At 35.9% G+C, this 21722-nt stretch overlaps 1 protein-coding gene across 1 annotated transcript in view; it reads left to right on the top strand.

The window, feature by feature from the left end:
- The first annotated feature begins 638 nt into the window (after nt 1-638).
- SEMA3A (semaphorin 3A) overlaps nt 639-21722 on the top strand; it is a 202670-nt gene continuing 181586 nt past the window's right edge. The window contains exon 1 of the mRNA XM_021689684.1: nt 639-966. Within this exon, the coding sequence (XP_021545359.1) occupies nt 855-966 (112 nt within the window). The 5' untranslated portion in view covers nt 639-854. The remainder of the gene's footprint in view (nt 967-21722) is intronic.

The raw sequence follows: 21722 nt of genomic DNA, 5'->3' as shown, positions 1-21722 counted from the left end.
ATATGTATATGTATCTATATGTATGTAGATACACATACATACACACATATAACACACAAGTTCAAAGGAACTATATCATGAGTATTAGTTGTAAATTTTGTGGGTAGCAGAATTCAGATTTTTTTAATCAAAATTGCACCTAAAAATGGCTATAAAACAACGCGTGCCTTGGGAAGTAAATTTATAGCTCCATGCCTTTCAGAGAGGCACGCTGGAGGGTTCTGCTCCCGGCTCTAATCTCTATGAGATGTTTTTTGCATGTGTTGTGTGACAGGAGGGAAGGGGAGTGGGTTGAGCTCGCCTGTTCTCCCATTGTCAGCCAGTCTAGTGAGTGTTGGGAAAACCTGTCTGTGAGATCTTGTGTCATCTCTCCCTACATGTGTACAGGAAAAGTCCGCGCTGCTCACGGTTCCTCTCTCTCTCTCTCTCTCTTTCTCTGTTTCCATTTCATTCTGCTTCCCCGGAGCCGAATGAAGCAGAGAGCAGGATTAGAGTCCGCCACCGGCTATCAGAAGAGCCTAGATAAAAGGAACTGCTTCTTAAACACCACTGCCGCAGCCCTTGTTAATTTTTTTTTTTTTTTTTTTTCCCCCCAACAGTTGTGCCTCATTATCCGGTGCCTGGCTCGTTTTTTTTTTTTTTTTTTTTTTGGAGGGTTTGAAGTTTCTGTGCTTCAGTGACTATTACAGAAGAAGAGGTGTTAGTGTTGCCGTGAGGTCTTGATTGTCTGCATTTATGAATGAAACTGACCTAAATCACCTGTTACCTCCAGTTTCCAGATTGTTTGAACTTCTCTGGCCGCACAATACAGGAGGGAAGGCTGAAGCAACATAAGGACCTACAGCGTCTGCAGCATGGGCTGGTTCGCTAGGATTGTCTGTCTTTTCTGGGGAGTATTACTTACAGCGAGAGCAAACTATCAAAATGGGAAAAACAATGTACCAAGGCTGAAATTATCCTACAAAGGTAAATCTTTATTTTTCTTTTATTTCGGCTAGCTTTGTAATGACCCCTGCCGCCCCCCCCCACCCTGCCCCAACCTTTTCATTCCTTGAACTCCCTCCCAACCCAAACCGTAAAACCTGGGAAATCTATGTGATTGTGTGTATCTTTCTGAGATGACTTAAACACTTTTTTATAAAAGCATGTCTCCTGTTTGATATATGACAATTTAAATGCAAACAAAGAACATTTAATCACATTTGCGGAGAAGAGCTGAATGCCTGGTAAATGCTGAGCTGTATATGTGATCATATGTTCTGTTAATTTTTCTGACTCTACTTCTATTAAAATATCTTTAAAAAAATTGCTATTGCAAAAATAGTCTCTTTGTAGATGTGAATGCTTCACCTATAGTAATTGTTACGATAAATTGTATTTTCTTAGTTTTAGGCACTAAATGGTTAATCGTCATCATGAATATTCAGTTTGTTCAAATCTGACAATCAGATGCTTAACATAAGCAGTAGATCATGGTTTGCCAAGAGAATATAAACTGGAGGGAACAGACTAGTTTTTCCACAGTGTGTTATGATTGTACAAAAGACTGTGTATTTGGCTAATTGGTGTAAAGCTAAAGCCTTTGAAATATAATGTTATTTAATTCCATATGTACTTTAGTGAGAACTGAAGAGACATTACTTTCTGGTTGTACAGCTAGTTGTGGGAACTTCTTTTCAAAAAGAGTATAAATTTAAGAAAGGAAAAAAAGCTTTATCACATGGTTGCTAGTACTTTATTTGGTCACAGTTTAATGCATATGCTTGGTTTTTAATGAGGACTTCAAAGAAAATATTTGTCCTATATTTGTTTATACAGATTTTATAGATAGATGTATCAAATAATGCTAACATAGACGGAAAATTATATATATATAAAACTTTTAATGAAAGACAGTGTTTATATAACTGAGATATTAGTAAAAATGGAGTTGGAGATTAAAATGCTTTAACTCAAGTACTTTTACTCCCTGAGGTGTTGCTTTCTTATGATTCTCAGATTTCGGGAATTGGGGGTGGGGCAGTGGGAAGCTTCAATTGTATTCTGTTTTTAGCCTATAATGTGAAAGAAAATCATTAAATCTGTCTGTAGAGATGTCTGTCTACTGCACACTGCTTTTATGCTAGAAACATATTCTTTAATTTTCACATGATGGGGAACATCTCTTTCTGAATGCTCTAGTGTGAATGAGGACCACAAATAGGAAAGAGAGATGTAATTTTCACACTTTGGATTAGAAAATTCAACACCTATTAAATGTGTTTATTTGGAATTAATACTTGCTAGATAAAACACATTGGGTTGAAAGATACATTTATTTTTCCTATAATAGTTTCCTAGTGATTAAAGTGGAAATGGATTTAAAACATTAGCAAACAGAATTGCAATTGTACTTATCAGACAAGATTTTAAAAAATTATATAGCCTCTATTAAATATTTAATTAAATCTCTATTATATCTCTAGTAACTGTCTTTAAATTATTTTTATAGTATATGATATCATGGCATCTGTATTTTCCTCAGTTTTTGCTTTCCATTTTCATTCTTGAAGAGAATGCCATCAAATAATACTTAGGTTGATGGTCGATTTTATCCAAGTTTATATGCCTTATGAGTAAGTTTCACATGCAACTTTACTTCTTGAAGATGAGAATGGCTGTATGCTATAATTTTAGAGTAACAAATTTGAAGCCTGAAACACGCTTTAAAAATCTACTAGATTTGGGGACACTTGTTTAAATGCTAAATAAATTGTAAAATAAATAAGAATTGAGAATTATATTTATTTTGCAAGAATTTTATTTCCATGGTAATAGATTACTCTTCATTATAGAAGAGGTGCCATTCCTTTCTATATACTAAACAGATAGCATTTAATTAGAATTGTCCTTTGATATGTGTACAGGCTTTAAACTTGTGTATATTGACAATATGTATATATTGGACACTGTCTTTATCAACTCCTTTTAGCAATGGCATCCATTAGAATTATTATTATTTTTTTTAATCACAAACTGCCCCACACCTACATAACAATTCTATTGAAATACCTAGGGCTTAGCAACTTGGTAAAATAAACTGTGAAATGAACAACAACAAGAAGAAGAAAAGGAATGGCCCAAGCAATTTTTCTTCTGTCATTTTATTGGTCTGTCATTACCTTTTTGTCTCTACGTGTTTTGCCAAAGCAAATGCCTGGTAGCCAATTGTCAGTACTTTGTTTCTAAACTATAATAGAGATTTTTTTTTAAGCTACTTCTTTTTCCTCCTTAATTAGATGTCAAACACGGTTAAAACATCCAGTGCTTTGCCCTTAAAAATATTCCAGCATGATTCATGAAGAGTTAAATCCCTGCCAACCCTAATTTCCCATGGTCACTTGTTTTCAAAGATCCACCATTAACTCTCATTGCTCAGGTTGCTAAGACGAAGTTTCAGGCAATCACTGTGCTTACTTTCTACTTGTCATCTTGCCTGGTAGGAAACGAAAGAGATTTGATATGTTAAATGAGAAAGAAAAAGAAGAAAAAGAAGGAAGCCTTTGTAGTGGATGTACATATATATCTAATAAGGTACCTCTTTACTTTCTAGGAAAAAGGGATTGAATAGATGTGTTCAGGACCATCTGGAGAAGTGATAATATTAGAAAAATGGGGTATGCTGGCTTTTCCTCTGAACCAATCTGATTTAGAATCCTTGTGGGGGAAGCAAATGTGAGAACTCTGTAAATCTCAGCAGTCACATACAAATTATCCTCAAGAAACATTCTCTGAGAGATACTTTTGCCTTCCTTAAATATATGTAATAGAACTAAATGTTAGAATGTTTCTTTTTAAAATTGATGCATAACTGTTTATTTCTCCTACAAAACTAGTCAGATTTCACTTTTCTCATGAAAAACCAGACTATCATATAATTTCCTTTTGGAGTGTGTGGTACAATGAAGACTTCAGAAAAACCTATGGAAATCACAAGGAAATAAATTAGGTTTGGGGTTTTAAACAAATGACAAATGTTCCATCACTCAATGTAATGAGCTTTTCCAGGACACTGTGTGCTTCAGTTTTAGTAGAAATCAAAGACATATGCAAGTCTGAATGTGATGGTGATCATGTGCATCCAAAGGTTAAATCAATGTCTTTAACTTTACTTTCACAGGGAGGATTTAGTAAATAGCGCTTAAATAAATGTTTTAAAGGCCTTCTTTTCATACTTTGTAAAGGTTTTCTTTCCCCTCAGAGTCTAATTATTGTAACAATGCGATTATCAATTAAATCAAAATTCTCACACAGATCTTTCTGATAATGGAAGATAATATTTAATTAAAAATTATGAAATAAAATTTACAAAAGCTTTTTTTTCATTGCTCAGTACATTATGATCACTTCAAATTTCATTAATACGAATAATGATTTACTAATTAAACTTGGTGACTTTTCAGGATTTTTCTTTACTTCTACCAGAGCACACAGATACACGCATACAAACATATATATGTGTACATACATGAATATCTGGGTATATTTGAATGACAAAACTTTACGTTAATGTCTTATAGCTGAGAAAAAGTAATCTTGGCAACCTACAGGTTGTGAAATTTACAAACGCTTTACAACAATTTTGTTACTGGTTTACAATGATTTTCATATTTTAAATTATTTATTTATTTATTTATTTATTTATTTATTTATTTATTTATTTATTTTAGAGTGGGCATGATCTTTTGGGTCCTATGAAAAGTCCTCTTGGATATCTCAAGTATTCACATGCTTCTATAGGATGGAATATGTCTTATACTGATAATCTCCTCATAGCTAAAATGAAAAGTATCTATGAAAGGTAGAGGAATATATATATATATTGAATACATATATATATATATATATTCACACACACCCACACAGAGCCAAGAAGTTATAAATTCATTGCAATATCTTTTCTCCTATAGTCACTGCATATTTGACATCAGGTCTCTGACTTAATGATCCTTATTTAACATGGCCTTTTCTTCTCAAATTCTGATAACTTTAAAAATCATATTTTGATTCTGAAATCTTCAATTTAAGCACACTGGAAACTAGAAGTTTTTATTCACCTACTCAACAAATACATTCTGGCAAAATAATGAAAAATAAAATAAAACAAGATGCTCAGTCACACATCTTGTGATCCAATCCTGGTCAGATCAAATTTGGGCTAGTGAAAGCCTCCAATTTGTGCCTTCTCTGATTAAGGCTGCCAACCAGATTGGCCTTTGAAATAATAATTTATACAGTGTAGACTTTAGCAAGCAGGAAAATAACTGAGACCACAAAACCATGCCATGTAAAATTCTAACCCACCAGATTTTGATAATGATATTCAGTCATTACTAGCTTAAAGAAACCTGAATACTGAAGAGATAATTTTTCCAATTCTAACTTTGTTGTTATTTCTCTTCATATAAATTATTTCCAAGACTCCACTCCTGACAATGATATAAAATACATGAATATTTAGGCAATTAAATAGATGTATAGATCTGTGATAACTTCTTTCTCTTTGTCTTCTTACTTTCAGTTATCACATATAAATCAAACAACATAATTAACAAAAATGTTACGATTTTTGCCGAATTACATTTAAATTCTATATTCTAAACATTAATGCAAATGAAAGATCTTTCAAGAATAAATTTAATAAAATTAATAATATGATCGCATATATTCCTAGTAAGGAAATAAAAGTAAACTTTTGGTTGCAGAGCATAATCTATTTATGCTTAGGGTGAATGTATAATGGTACTTCAGATATGTACTTTAAATAACTTATAAAATTATCATGAACTTAAGTCGGCAATAAGAAATTTTGTGGCTTACCTTCCTATCCCATTTTTTCTCATTTAAACTTCAGTGACACACCTACATGTCACAGTTCAAAAGTCAAAATATCACACCTTTACATGTTTGGGAGAATTTTATATCTAAAGCCAGGACTATGCTAAATAGAATTTGTATTTCAATTGTTCTAAAACCTTCCAGAGAAACCAGTACTAAAGTAAATTTTTAATCAGTCATTATCTAACAGCATTCATTTTCAAAGTCATGATATTATATCACAGAGAGTTACATATTAATTGATTAAGACATTGCACTTATCAAACATTTATGAAAAAAAATTTATGATAAAATGATTAATTAGGGCAAAGTTATTGGCAAAATCTCCAAAACTCATGACAGTATCTAAGTTTAGTGCATGCAGTGAAAGCTTATTTTAAAAAGACCAGCAGCTGTAAACATAAATTAGAACAAGTGTGAGTCTTGGGATAGATCTTACCCCTCATGACTTCTAAGGTGCTATTTAAAGGGATTATCATGATTTGCAGTTCTATGCTTCCACTAATAGGTGGCACTAGCAATTTGTGACAGCCCTTTCATTAGTTTGGAAATGGGCAGGCTGCTAGGATAAATATACACAGAGTAATATGTGGAGGCCAAGTTTGGAAAAACTGGCAGAAGAGTCAGGAGATGTAACATGCACAGTGCAGAAGCATTAGTTAAAATGCAGTTTGCTTAAGATTTTGATGTGCTCCATGCATACATTTATTGGTACATTTGGACCCTAGAAAAGTAAATGGTTATAAATAAATAAACAAACAAATTTTTTAACTTAAATAAGACTTTACAAGTGAAATTGATCTGTAAAATGTAAAACAAAATAATGAGTGAAATAGTAGTACCAAACCATCAGAATGATGGAAGGACAGCTTCGTGTGTCTATATGTATATTAAATATTTTATATACGTTCATATATATACGCTCATATCTATTTTTTTAAGTCTGAATCATAAAATGTTCTTTACAGAAATGATGCAGCCTGCCTGTGACACATTATTGCCATTGTAACTGGAGAGTAGCTAATTGAGACGGTAAAACGTTTAGTAAATCACATTCGGTATATTTTTAAAAGTGACCCCTTGTGATTGGTAGGTTGTTTTAAGTTATTATCATAATTAAACATAGGGAAGAATCAATAAATTTTATCTGACACAAATACGTCTGAATGTCTCCAGTTACTATCTCCTTCTATTGCCAAGACATAAACATCAGTATAAATAGGAATTCACACACTATTTCCAAACAGTAACAAAGCTGGACTCTGTCAAACCCAGGATAAGAAAATATACAATTTACATACACTTAAGTTAGGGAATGAAGATAAGCAAAAATAAAATGCTGTTGATAAATATGAAGAATAATTGAATCTTAGGATTTTTTACAAGCTTAGGGCAAAACTTAAAGAGACCACAAATTTAGGGAATCTTGTCATCTCCTAAATGAGTCATTAAAACTGCGCTTCCAGGTTCTCTTTGCTTGGAGAGATATGACGTGGGAAACAACGTTGACCAAATCTCACAGTAACTCACTCTGTTGCCGATATCATAAACATGTCTTTTGATAAAATATAGCATCACCCACTTGAGTCTTCATCGGCGAACTAAACGGAGCTTAGGATTATTGAATATGTCAAATGACTTCTTTGGTTTGTAAAATTACTTAAAAGGATCATCTCTGTTGTGCCAGACAGTGAGGTTCTCAAGGCTAGATCTATTCTTTTTCATCGTTAGCCTCTAAATAGCTCATGTGACTTGTTGAGTGATTCTGGGCTTCATTTGACACACCTTGTTTTTTAAACGCAAATGCCTCTATATAAGTGAGTACAAAAAGAATGTACGTGTGTAATAAATCAATTCATTGTATGTGAATTGTACATTGTAATGTAGGGAAAAGTAAGCTTAGTGCTAGACCCTAGAGGAGGAGGCTCTCAGTTGAGGCACTTAGAATCACACAAAGGGTATGGGAGCAGTGTGGTCTCCACAAACAGTACCTCCTCTGAACCAAGCCTGTTTCCGGACTGAATCACAAAGTATCTGGCTATCTTTACTCGCCTGCAAGTAAGACGTGGAGAATATATAACAATACATACATCTTGGAAGATCTTAGGAACCAGGTGGAGGAGTTGTGTCTTGTCTTTGAAGGAATACCCTGATTTTTTTTTTTTCATTATCATGTCTCGATACATTTAGCCAGAAAAGGAAGTGAGGGAGGCTATTCTAGAACCAGATAATGACTAAAGATAAAATGTCTCATCGTCCATCTCATTGTATCCAAACCTTTGTGTAAAACAAATCAGTTCTACCAAACAAAGTTGGAAGTACAATCATTTTTAAAAAATTGAAAGTGACTCTATTTCATTGTTCATGCTTTTGAGAGAATTCTGGCTTTGCTGTCCAACAGCTTGCTAAGATGCCTTGTTTCCTCTTATCTTTGACTCAACTAATTTGCTTAGTCCACTTATAGGTCTAGAATTGATGGTTAGAATATACATTGATTTACAGTGCTTGATGTTAAATTCTTATAAAATATGTTGGTCTTGCGACAAAGTAGAGGTATCCACAGGAAAGGACAAAAGGACTACTACCAAGAGTGCTGGGTGTACAAATCAGATCTATTAAGTGACATTAAAAAAGTAATTAAGGTTCATCCCAGCCCTTAAGGAATATATTTGGGGAAAGCCAAAACAAGGTTGTTTATAAGTGAGATCAAATCAAAACTAGACAAGTACTTGGGAATTTTCATCACATGTGTTAGAAATTTTAGTTTTTTTATCTTCAAATTTGAAGTTTCAAGAGAATAAACTCAGCTCTGCCATGATCATCCTTTAAATGGACCTAGATTTTCATCAACTATGCAAATTTCAATTTTTTACAAATTCCATTATTATAATTAATACATATTTTTTTTTTTGTATTCTCTGTGTAAAACACACACAGACACATATGGCATGTGACCATTTCTTCAAGGACAAGTAGGTTCTTGGGTACAGTGAATATAGTAGAACTTCTGAAGAAGGCAGTATCGCATCTCCCTAAAGACGTCAGTAGACTTTTAAAAACAGGGTGCAAGGAGGGTGGACCTCAATAGACAAGAAGAATGTGAGAAGGCAGACGTAGAGAAAGTGTTAATTACCACTATCGAAAACTATTTCTTTGTGATTTGTTTTTCCTTTCAGGAAGACGGTATATTTTTACATAGCTTATAAAATAGTATAGTTACATAATTTTTCTGCATTCAAACGTGATACGGAAACAAATCTGTCCTTTAACAAGGGAACTGAAAGCTGCAGTGTATCAGGCTTGGAACATCATGGAGTTAATCTGCAGTTGTCTAGGTTTAACCGAAAATGAGATCAAGAGGGACAAGTGGTACATACTTGTAAGGACTTTCCACAGTGGTCGCAATGGTCATTTGGGCTTATCCGCCTCTCCTTTGGGATTTGTCTATAAAATACATTGACCAGGTTTCTCTCAAACCAATGGAAGAAAGAAAGGAAAATTGAGTTGATTATCCAGTGTAGAGAACACTGTAAGTATGGCTCCTTGAGATTATAAAACATACTGGATTAGAATGCAGTTTTCTTCTTGTTTTCCTATTTCCTGTTGTTTTCTGCTTTATTATTTCCTTAACCAATCCTCCAACAATTTGTGAAAAAAAGCAGTTGCTATTTTTATAAATCATGTTTGTTTTTAATATGAAGACACTTATGTCACCGATGTGAGGAGTATCAGGTTTTAAAGTCCCTTTAACTGTGTATTCCTGTTATGTACCATTTTTAACTGCAAAGTTATATACTGCATATATTTTAATTTGCTTAGCACTCCGTTTATCATTCTGGATGTTCCTCGAGTTCACTTAGGAAAACATTGGTTTCAACAAACAGCCTAGCAAAATTTTGGGACATTTTATAATATATTAGGCAAAGTTGTTGGTTCGTGGTCACTTCTGGAAATTTGATCATAACAGTGTAACTGTACTTGCAGAATTATATATAGATGAAGAACTACATAAATCAATGTGTTTATATGTAGTACGTGTATGTGTATTCATAACAAATACAAGAAAAGTTACATTCAAGTCATTATTTTTCTAAGCCACTTTATGTTTAATTGTGAATTGTGGAAAGTGGAATGCTGAGAAATAGTGAAGAGAGGATCTCTCCCTTTGCTTGATATCAGGTCTTGGGTAGTTCAGGATTGGCTATGACCTTCTGTCCTTTAATGTTTGACCTTCCCAGTGCATCTTCTACAGTACAATGCTGCTAGCTAGTGGAGTTCTCTGTTTTCTCTAAGGCATCCCTACTCAAAGATGCTGCCAATGTGCCTCTCTCAGTGGCCCTTCCATTGAGCATTCCCAGCATGTTGGCTCCAGGCCATAGTGTTTAGTGTCTTGCTTCCACTGGAATGCACACAGTGTTTCTACTCTCGAGTCCTTCCACCTCCAGAGTGCAGGGTGTGAGCAGGACACAGATTCCCCCAATACAATAGCATTCCATCTTTCCAGATTTTAAATATGTAATCTTGCTTTAACTGATTCTGGCTGTCCTCCTCCCCCATCCTCCATCCCCATCTTTGCCCTAGAAATTGTCTTCATCCAGTACCTTCTTGTCTTATCCAAATAAATCTCATTAAAGCGTCTCCTTTTGAAACAAAATTCTGTTAAGTTCCCCCTGGGAATATGGAAAAATTTCTCAGCCTCAAAGATTAAAAGCCCTTATCTCTCTCTCGGGAAGAGGTTTAGGACTTTTTATTTTTATCAGACGGATCTCCAGAAGAGCAAACAAAATGACCATTTCTTAATTAGGTAATCTTGCCACTTTAAATTTTCAGTCAATTGCCCCCTTCTATATGCACGTACCTAACAATCTAAACTAGACATTGTGCCTGGTACAGGGAGTGTGCTTCCCATAATTTTAGTCCAACTGCCTCAGCTTTACACATATGAAAATAAGCTGATTAAAGGACAAAATAACCTCCTTGATCCTTGAGATGTAGAAATGTTGCCCAAGTGATGACCCAGAAGCAGAAAGCTCACCCAACCAGAAATTCTCCACCCAGGGAGCTCTTCCCCATCTGCCCACACCCCTGCCTACTTTCCCAGACACTACAAACTCTGGAGAGGGGCTGAGCCAGCTGGGGTCTTTGACATTTATCTCTTCCACATGTCAGAGGCTGCAGAATATCTACACCTGGATCTCTCATGGGGAACTCCAACTCAACTTGTTCCAAACTGCAACCACTGACCTTTCTACAAACGTATTTGTCCTCCTTATTCCCAGTTTCAGAGAATGTTGTCATTTTGTCCCAGTTGTCCAGACCAGAAGCATCTTTGCCTATTCTCACTGGCCCACCCCATATCTCTAACTAGATGTCCTGTGGATTCTATCTCTTGAGTCATTCAAATCTGTCCTGCTCTCTCTTCCAGGTTAAGTCAGATCCTTATTACTTGCCCTACAATGGCAACAGCCACCTTTAATTACTCTCTCTACTTTCCATCATTACTGGCTACAATTCTTTCTGAAATTCAAATCTAATTATGCCTTTCCTTTGTTTTAAAATTTTACTGATTAAAGTCCAAACTCCTTAGCTTGACCTAAAAGGATGATTAACTTAAAGGAGTCTAAGGCATAGAGGGAACTAATTGGAGGTCTTGGAGTTGTTCACGTATGAGGAAATTAATCCCTGTGTAAGGATCATGATAACGAAAATGAGAGACGAAGGCTGAAGATGAGACATATTGAAAGTAAAGAAACATTAGATTTGGTAAATGACTGTGTATGAGGAGGATCTGGAGAATTCGAGAGCAATAAATTTTTAAATTTCTGCAACTAGGAGTGTGATGCGTGTGGCAACTATCCTGAAGAAACTTAACCACTTGGAAGGGGAGAAGACACAGATTGTTGGCTTTTTAACATCATCCTCTTCTTTATCCATTTTCTTTTTTTTTAAGATTTTTTTTTCAAGTAATCTCTACCTCCAACGTGGGGCTCAAACTTACAGACCCAAGATCAAGAGTCACATGCTCTACCGATTGAGCCAGCCAGGTGTTTTCTATTCTCAGTCAAGTACAGAGTCTTGCACATGATAGTGCCTCATTAAATTCCTGAAGTGGTTGAAGGAATAAGTGAGGAGGTGACATATAATCATTCCAGGTGAGAGGGCTAAGGAGCAGAGATGAGACCACATATACAACAGACCTGAGTATAAGACATAGCCCATTATAGAAGGTGAAATATGGGAGGAAAAGTAATTTATGGCTACAGAGGTGGTTTAAATATGGAGGAATGGTAGAAAATTTTGAAATGGGTTAGAAAATGCACACTTCAGATTTGAACAATAGATGATGAAACCTTTTAACGTTTGTAAATGAGTGGTATGTGCAAAGCAATGCTTTAGGAATCCAGAAACCTGGTAGCTAGCCTTCAGTTCTGAGTTAATGAGGCATCAGCTGAGATGCTGAAGCAAGATTCTAAAACAAATGGCTACAGTTCAGAGTGGGCCTCATATAATGACCTTGTTCTGCTGGGGTACAGAGACTCCATATGTAGGCATGTAGCTCTGCCTTATCTACATAGAGCAATACATTTTCACACGCCCAGAAAAATGCAAGTTGTATTTAAGAAAAACTGCAGATATTTGTGCCTTCATGTAAAATCTTTAAGTTCAACAATCTAGCGTCCTTTAGGATACAGCATCCACCTGAAATTTCTATTGCATATTAATTCCTTTCAATTATCTTAGATTTATGGCAGAACACACATTTAGGACTTCTGGTGAGGTACTGTGCATGCATCTTACTCTGTCACAATGTCACTATTTGGGCAAAGCAAGATATGAAGGGTGACCCTTTTGTTTTCAGGTTACTATATTATGTGGGCTCATCCTTCTTTAATAGATTTTTTTTTCTCCTGGACTGGCGTACAGGGATTCACTCCTTTGCACTTGATTCTAACTAGACAGAATTGGAAGCTGTGCTCAAACAAAGCAACTACTCCGAAGACTCCAATTCCCTGTTAGGCTCTCACACACTGGCCCAGAGCCATGGAGTTTCTTGCTTTCACTGCGTGTTCTTCATGTTCAATAGAGTCTCAGCCTTCTTTTGCTTCCCGAGGTGCCTATTCAGAACAGAATTAAGGTTCCCTTGGCACATTCTAACAGAGCACACATCCTCTATCATTCAACCTCCTAATCCAGACAGCTTCTTGAGAAAGATCTCTAGCATAACAGCAAAATGGGACCAAGTGACTAGAAATAAGTTTTTCTTGCATGCCTGAAATCACTTAGCAAGGCAGAGTAGAGTCAGTGTCTATTTTGTCCAATGTTGTTTCATCAGAAATAAGATTAATACTTGTCTCATTGGCATTGCTTTTTAGCTGTCAAATTAGAGAAAACTGGCTAGCCTCTGACGGTACTACTGTCCACAGCTTTATAAATATTAGCACATTCGTTTTGAAAGAATCTGTTTTGACTCTTTTAGGCAGATGCCATATAAAGAAGTGAAATTAGCGATGCTGTAGTAATTTGTTTCTTTAGTACAAATCTCAGTCTCTAAGATTGAGGCGTACCACATATAACACACACTATGGACCTCATTCTCCCAAATGGATTCGCCATTGTACATATTATACCATCTTTTCAAACAATTGACTTTTCTAAGAGAAACAAAAGATAGAGATAACAGCCGAATGTCTCTTGTGTGCCTCACCTAAACAGCAAGATTTATTGCCTTTTCATGTTTCCAAAAGAATAAAATTTCCCATTCTTGGAGTGTGCAAAATGAATTTCAACATTCCATTCTTGGAATGTGCAAAATAAATATATCCGATGATATATATTATCTTTATTTAGTGTTATTGAATAGGAAGTCATGCTGTGTTTACAGTGTTGAAGCCCTTGCTTGTTGGCCTATTGAAAATTAGTGGCTTTTTCTAACTTAGCTACTAGAACAAAGATTTCACAAGGACAAGAGGAATCTTAGCATGGTGAAGAGAGCATTGAATTGACTCTGGCATTTTTTAGGTGTTAGGATGTGGGCATGTTATTAGCTTTTGTAGCCTCGGGTTGCTCTTCCCTAAAGTGGAAGAATAGCTACTTTATAGTCGCTGGTAGCTGGTATCGGGATAATAAAAATACATTGTAATTTGCCCAATCGTGGTCTCGTACATAGAAGGTTCTAGATCACCGTGTTTTGCTCTTTGGTGTGGGTAGGCATGCAGGTATTCTCTGTTACTTTTTTTGTGATTTCAATTAATAATAATAATACAAAGAAATTTACAACTTATATTTGTAGTGCACTTATTTCAAAGACTTGTAAAATAGTCTGGGTGCAAAAACCATGAGGTTTGTCAATGTCAGCTGGGCAGGGCACATTTGAGGAGGCTTTGTTAAAGGCTGGTGTTGAAAGTAAACAATTGATGAAAAAACAGCTGAGTCGAACATTAGGCCTTTCAGTCCTGCATGGGTGAAGCTAAACGTCTTGATGTTGACCTGTTGCCTGACCAAGCTTCAGGTGTAACTTCAGCGGAATCTGTATGAGTGTCTACATAAAGCTAGTAGTGAGGATGCAGGCAGGTCTCTGGCTATGAATACTTACTGAGCCAGGCCGGGCAAGGAAGCACCTGTTTCTTAAGGAAAGGGTTGTCTGCATCTCACAGACTGTAAGTTCCAATTCATGTTTTCAACATGAACCAAAGTCAGTCATTTAATATTCAGTAAAAATAACCAGGAAATGACTAGTTTTATTTGCTCCCGTACTTACAGCATATCCTCTTAAATGGTGTAATGGTTGCCTTGAATGTTATTTTGTTATGACTTAGTCCATGAAGACACAACATCCTTCATGACAACTTAAAGAGTATTGAATTCACATAGGAATTAACACAATATTTCTATTTAATATGTCCCTGAGTCTGAATGAAACACTGTGGATATAAAGTCTGGGGCTTTCTGACCAATTCTATAACCACCTGTGATTGCAAATAACCCATTTGCAGGAAAGGGGTTATTTGGTCATCAGGAAAATAAACTTGCTGCCTGAAGCCAGTAAATAGAATGAAGAACATGTCGAGAGTAACTTAAAGGGGCTTTTGTCTAACAGAAGACACTTGGAAGCTAGATTAGGAAAGCTAGACATCCTTAAGAAGGGAGGTGACACTAACCACACTCGGCTTTTAAAGGAGTTTTCTGGAAGGCAGAATTCCTTTGGAAAACACTTTATGCACCAGCATGAATAAATTTCTGTGGTGCTCTAGACAAAGATGAATTTTATTTCATTGTGGCTTTCACCATATTACAATGCTCATAAACTATTTTACCTTATGCCAGACATGTGGAAGCAATCAGTATATGTAAATGATATGTGAAGGTGGGGTATAGTCTTAGCTTAAAAACTTAGACTGTCTGTGGTTATAAATTATAATCACATCACAAAGAGCAACTTGCCCTTTAATAGTAACTTAAATGTAGAAATAATCAGTGATGAATTTTAAGTGTTCTCTTAGTAAAGTACAATAAATGTGAAATACAGTGCTACTTTGTGCTGGTACATTATTTCTAGGACACAATATTCAAAGGCAAATATTTTTTACCTTAAGTAATTGTTAATATGTAAGTAGCTGTAGTTAAGACATAATTATGTCAGTCTGTCTCTGAGAAACTTTTGCCTAGGGTTGCATTTTATTTATTTATTTTTTACTTTTTCATTCAGATGTAATTGACATACAGCATTAATTGGTTTCAGGTGTACATTATAATGATTCAGTATTTGCATATGTTGCAAAATGATCACCACAGTAAGTCTAGTTAACATCCGTCACCATACATAGGTACATTTTTTTTTTTTTTTGAAGAGAACTTTGAAGATCAGCTCTTAGCAACTTTCAGAACTTTCCGTTTTCTTTTTTTTTTTTTTTAAAGATTTTATTTATTTATTTGAGAGAGAGAGAATGAGAGAGAGCACATGAGAGGGGGGAGGGTCAGAGGGAGAAGCAGACTCCCCGCCGAGCAGGGAGCCTGATGCGGGACTCAATCCAGGGACTCCAGGATCATGACCTGAGCTGAAGGCAGTCGCTTAACCAACTGAGCCACCCAGGCGCCCAGAACTTTCCGTTTTCTTAACTGTAGTTACCATGTGTAGATTACAGGTGGCTACAGTTATTCTTTATTAAAATAAATGCCTTCTCTCTTTTCTATGTGCATGATATCAATGTGTTTTTTTGCCTAGAATGTATTCTTTCTACTCATATACATGTGTGTATGTATATATGTGTACATATGCTTCATAACTTATCATCCATTTTGAACATATAAAACTGAATCAAATCTCCTTGACAAAGAAATAGATATAATAAAAATAAATATTTACTTTTCTTTAAATTCAAAATAACAAAATTCTTAGTCTCAATATGATGATGCTATGCCTCTTTTAAAATATTTCTACCATTTGCTATATATAAAGCCACACATGAAAATAACACAGATTCAAAGTAGTGTTACTAGACACACACACATACACACACGCACACACACACACACTAGTGATAGGAAAGAAAATAAAGCAAAATGAAATAAACCAAAGACAATATTGAAGCATTTTCTTATTATCTTTGCAATGGAAAAAAAAAGTACAAGGTCATATATTGTTACACTGAAATCAGGTCTCTTTTACTCCCAATTTGCTCAAAATAAAACAAACAAAAATAAGCAAAATTCTACTCATTCTAAGATATTTACCTGAGGAAACCAAGAAACAAATCATTACACTAAGTATCTAAATAAAATTCAGCAATATTTGGAACAAAGAAAGTCCAAACCTTGGCTCATCCTGCCACCCTTCATTCAATAGGCATGTTCTGGCCAGGGCCTATGAGAAACTAGGACGGAGATAAAGAACAGTCCCTGTGCAGAACTATCTCACCCTCCCTTTTCAATCCAGACTAACTAGGGTTTAGCATGCCATTGGGCTCATTTTTTTTTTAATATAAAGTTTTCACAAATAGAATTCATTCTACAGCATGCTACGCAAATGCCAGCTGCCATCCGGGGTTAATTGCATACAGCAACAGTAGAGGATTGTAAGGAGAAAGAGAATAACCAGGAATGGAGGAGCTAAGCAGAAACACCCTGACTTGGTGTGCTGGATGTGAAAAGTGTTGGGAGAGAGACAAATCTTTCCACTTGGGGTGTGTGTATGTGTGTGTGTGTGTGTGTGTGTATTTTGTTGTTGTTGCTGTGGTTTGGGCTCAAGTGTAACTCTGATTTGTCTTGGTGTACATTTCCATATTATTGTGCTCTTGCTTCTTTAAATATTACTCGCTTTCTCATCAGAAAATGTTCTTTAAAAACTTCTAGGGGCGCCTGGGTGGCTCAGTTGGTTAAGCGACTGCCTTCGGCTCAGGTCATGATCCTGGAGTCCCGGGATCGAGTCCCGCATCGGTCTCCCTGCTCGGCGAGGAGCCTGCTTCTCCCTCTAACCCTCCCCCCTCTCATGTACTCTCTCTCTCTCTCATTCTCGCTCTCTCAAATAAATAAGTAAATCTTTAAAAAAATAAATAAATAAAAATAAAAACTTCTAAATTCATTTCGAATGAAGAAAAAGTTAATAAACATAACTATACATCAACCACTGTAATGATTACCAGGAATAGAAAAACACATAAGATTACTCCCTTTTCTTAAAAACATTACAACACAGTGTTTGACAAATTATAGTACCCAATGATGAGGCAGTTTGGTCCATCATTTATATGTAAAACAAATGCTACGATGTTTAGAGGTGACAGTGGTTTGTTAATTATGCTATGGTATGCTATTGAGAATGAGGAAAATATGTTTTACAGGGAGTAAAATTTATGAAACGGCCAAATTAAATCTAAAAATGTCAGTGATCGATGATTCACTATAATATTTGATCATTACTATAATATCTACTAATATAATATGATATGAAGTACACTGTAATTTATGGGATATGTACAGATAAAGATGGCATGCATTCTACCCCCAAGGAGCTCATATTTAGTATATTTAGTGGAGAAGTTAAGCAAGTATGTCAAAACACACATTATGGGGCAAATGTGTGAAGAGTAACGTATCCCAACTTTTTTCAAAAAAGGAAAGTATCACAGAGAAGCAAGGGATCAGGAAAGTCTTTATGTGAGAAGAAACAAGGTGGGCATCAGAGAGCCTTTTGGCATGCATGGAAGAGAGAGGAAGAATGGAGAACATTCTAGGTAATGGGAATAAATTAACAACAAAAAGAGAGAAAGTGTCAAGGACATTTCATGAAATATTTAACCATTTTAGTTTGCCTAGGCATATTTAAGAAAATCATATGAGGTAAGTTCAGGTACTAATTGAATAACCATGAGCAATTAATTAACTTGACTTCTCTGACCACACAATGCATACCACAAAAGAGGTATTCAATAACTGTCTGTTCTTTTATCCTTCAGTTTCCAATGGAAGTGATTAAATAACTCATAAAAATTGTCATCATCATTAATTTTAATTGATGTATTTGAGTGCATTATAGGTGCATGGCACTGAGCCCAGAACCACACTCTAGTAGGAATCGGTAGAACATTGTAGTTAAGAGCATGGTTTTAGTAATCGGATGTGAGCTCAAATCTGACATATTGTGTGGGTGATCCTGGATAATATGCCTCACTAAAACTCAATGATTATTTGTGAGGTGGGGATACTAAAAGATCTACCCTTTTAGGTGGTTGTGTAGATTACATGGAAGGTACCCTTTTGAAATGTATCGTGTGGGAGGGGCACCTGGTGGCTCAGTCTATTAAGCATGTGACTCTTGGTTTTGGCTCCGGTCATGATCTCAGAGTTCTGAGCCCTGCGTCAGGTGCTCTGTGCTCAGCTCAGAATCTGCTTGAGATTCTTTCCCCCTCCCTCCCCCTCCCCCCATTCTCTCCCCTGCTCGACACCCCACTCGTGAGCTCTCTCTCAAATATAGCTAAATCTAAATAAATAAATAAATAAATAATATGTACATGTATCATGGAGGATACACATGGAGCACTAAGCAAAGTGGTTGGCATGGAGAGTGTCTAGTAAGTATTAGACATTAATAGAAAATACAAGGATGGCTCGCAGTATGAGATAGGTCAAGTGGTGAAAGTTCAGAATAGATAACAAGTGTAATGGAAAAGCAAAAGCGGTATTCTTCAGGAAGGAGTGAGATAAGAGCTGAGGATTGAAGGAAGGGTACAAGTGAGATAAGTCAAGAGTTGAGATAATGGTGGGAGCACTTAAGTAAGTACATAAGTATATTTTGAGGGAAAGAGACAGTTTGTTTGACTGCCTTTTCCCTCTGTTGTGTTAACCAGGGGGGTGAAAAAATCATTTCAGCCAATATGGCTCCACTTGATGATGTAGATATTCTAATTATTGTGTCTGACTTTCTATTATTCTCCCTCTCTTCTGAGAAGATCAATAAGCAGTGACTAGGCTGAGATGTATTAACACAAGAGAGAGTTGAAAGAGCAAAGTGACTGGTATTCCCATAGTTGCGCATCACTGTGATCTACCCAGAAGTTTTTCATGACTAACTGAAGGGGAGAGGAGTGAATCAACTCAGAAGAGTGGAATGTAGGAGGGGAAGTTATTGCTGTGAGGCAGGACTGGGGAAGGGGAAACTTTACTTAAAAATATACTGGTTCACACTTCAGTTTTTCTTATATCTCTCATCCATTTGAGATGGAAAACTCTAACTTATAAAATTATTTAAATTCATAAATGATACTGAGTTGTTGTATAACAAGAGTAACTAAATGGGGGTGTCTTTTTTTTGCTGTTTTATTATTTAATTATTTATTTATTTTTCTTAACATATAATGTATTATTTGTTTCAAGGGTGCAGGTCTGTGATTCATCAGTCTTACACAATTCACAGTGCTCACCATAGCACATACCCTCCCCAGTGTCCATCACCCAGCCACCCCTTCCCTCCCACCCCCCTCCACTCCAGCAACCCTCAGTTTGTTTCCTGAGATTAAGAGTCTCTTATGGTTTGTCTCCCTCTCTGGTTTCATCTTGTTTAATTTTTTCCTCCTTTCCCTATGACCCTCTGTCTTGTTTCTCAAATTCCTCATATCAGTGAGATCATATGGATACTTGTCTTTCTCTGACTGACTTATTTCGCTTAACATAATACCTTCTAGTTCCATCCAAGTCATTGCAAATGGCAAGATTTCGGTTTTTCTGATGGCGGCATAATATTCCATTGTATATAAATATAACATATCTTCTTTATCCATTCGTGTGTCAATGGACATCCCAGGCTCTTTCCATAGTTTGGCTATTGGGGACATTTATGCTATAAACATCGGGGTGCATCGGGGTACCCCTTCGGATCACTACATTTGTATCTTTGGGGTAAACACCCAGTAGTGCAATTGCTGGGTCGTAGGGTAGCTCTATTTTCAACTTTTTGAGGAACCTCCATACTGTTTTCCGGAGTGGCTGCACCAGCTTGCATTCCCACCAACAGTGTAGGAGGGTTCAGTGGGGGTGTTTTCTGAATATACTTTATGAAAAGTGAACATAATAGATACCATGCATGGAATGGATAAAAATTATTACTACCAAATGATGACATGCTCCCATAATCTTGTTATATTTCATTTGTTGTTGAAATTGTGCCTAACAATATGTAGTTCCGTTTAGCTCAGGACAAGAACAGACAATTATGGGCAGATGCTATAGGTAAAAGACTAAGATATGATATAGTCATTTAGAAGAATAAAATACATGGTCTATCAAGGATATCCAAACACAGGGAACCTATATGTAGGTTGTTTATCATAATGTGCCTTCTGATACATCATGGATCAAAACATGCTTTCTGAAGCATAACAGCCACATACAGTAAAGTCTCTGAGTTGTATTCCCTACATTTCTCTCATCTGATACCATAAATCTAAAGGCATTCCACTGGATTATAGCTCTATATTTTTTTACTATTTTCACTTGAAAGACTCGTACAGAAGAATAAGCTTTATTTGAATGAACTTGCCTCATCATGTCCTTTTAACTTTTTGAAGTGGCATTTTCCTAACTTTTTTCCTGGGTATTCCTATTCATAGGGGCCTATTCCAAAATTTTTTTCAAGAAACTTGATAGCACCATTGAAGTGTCCAGTTTTATGGCTCAAGACTAGACATTATTATGTAACAGTGAAAGAAGGCTTAGATGGGGCCTTTTTTTTTTTTTTAATTTCCAGACCCAGTTATCTTCGCTGCTGAAACTGAGCATTGCATCCTCTAAAATTAATGCAGTATACTAAGAAAGATGGCTCCAGACTGAATTATCTGAATTATTTACTAAAGTTAATCAGTCATTGCTTTCAGTTCACAAACTAATATTGTCAATCGCTAGGAAATGTGAGCAAATGCGGAATACTAGGAATTGCTCTGTCAGATTTGAAAATTCTGTGAAACACTTAAAGAAATACTTAAACATTCTGAAACTCTACCCTTGAGTCTTAGATGCTAAGCATAGGATGATCAGCTCAGTTGGTTTACAAATACTAATTTTTCTACTGTTGTCCTTGGGGAAATGTGCTCATTTTTAAGCCACTGTTCCAGACTCTTATGGACATGAATCTGACACGCTAGTGGTTTGCCCTGCTATCTTTCATAAATAAATACCCTCATACATCTTAGAAGATAATAGATGTGGGTTTTTTTCTTTTTGATAGGTATACATCAAACTCATGGCATGTTTTCCATTAAATACAGGAAGACAGAACCATTTGTGGTAGAAGTCCCAATAGAAAACATATTTACACCCCTCTGATCTCTATTCCAGTCTGGATAATAATTTTTTGA

This window comes from Neomonachus schauinslandi, chromosome 12 (genome assembly GCF_002201575.2).
Source record: "Neomonachus schauinslandi chromosome 12, ASM220157v2, whole genome shotgun sequence".
In the NCBI taxonomy this organism is placed as follows: Eukaryota; Metazoa; Chordata; class Mammalia; order Carnivora; family Phocidae; genus Neomonachus; species Neomonachus schauinslandi.
This window is presented reverse-complemented; position numbering and strand designations above follow the sequence as displayed.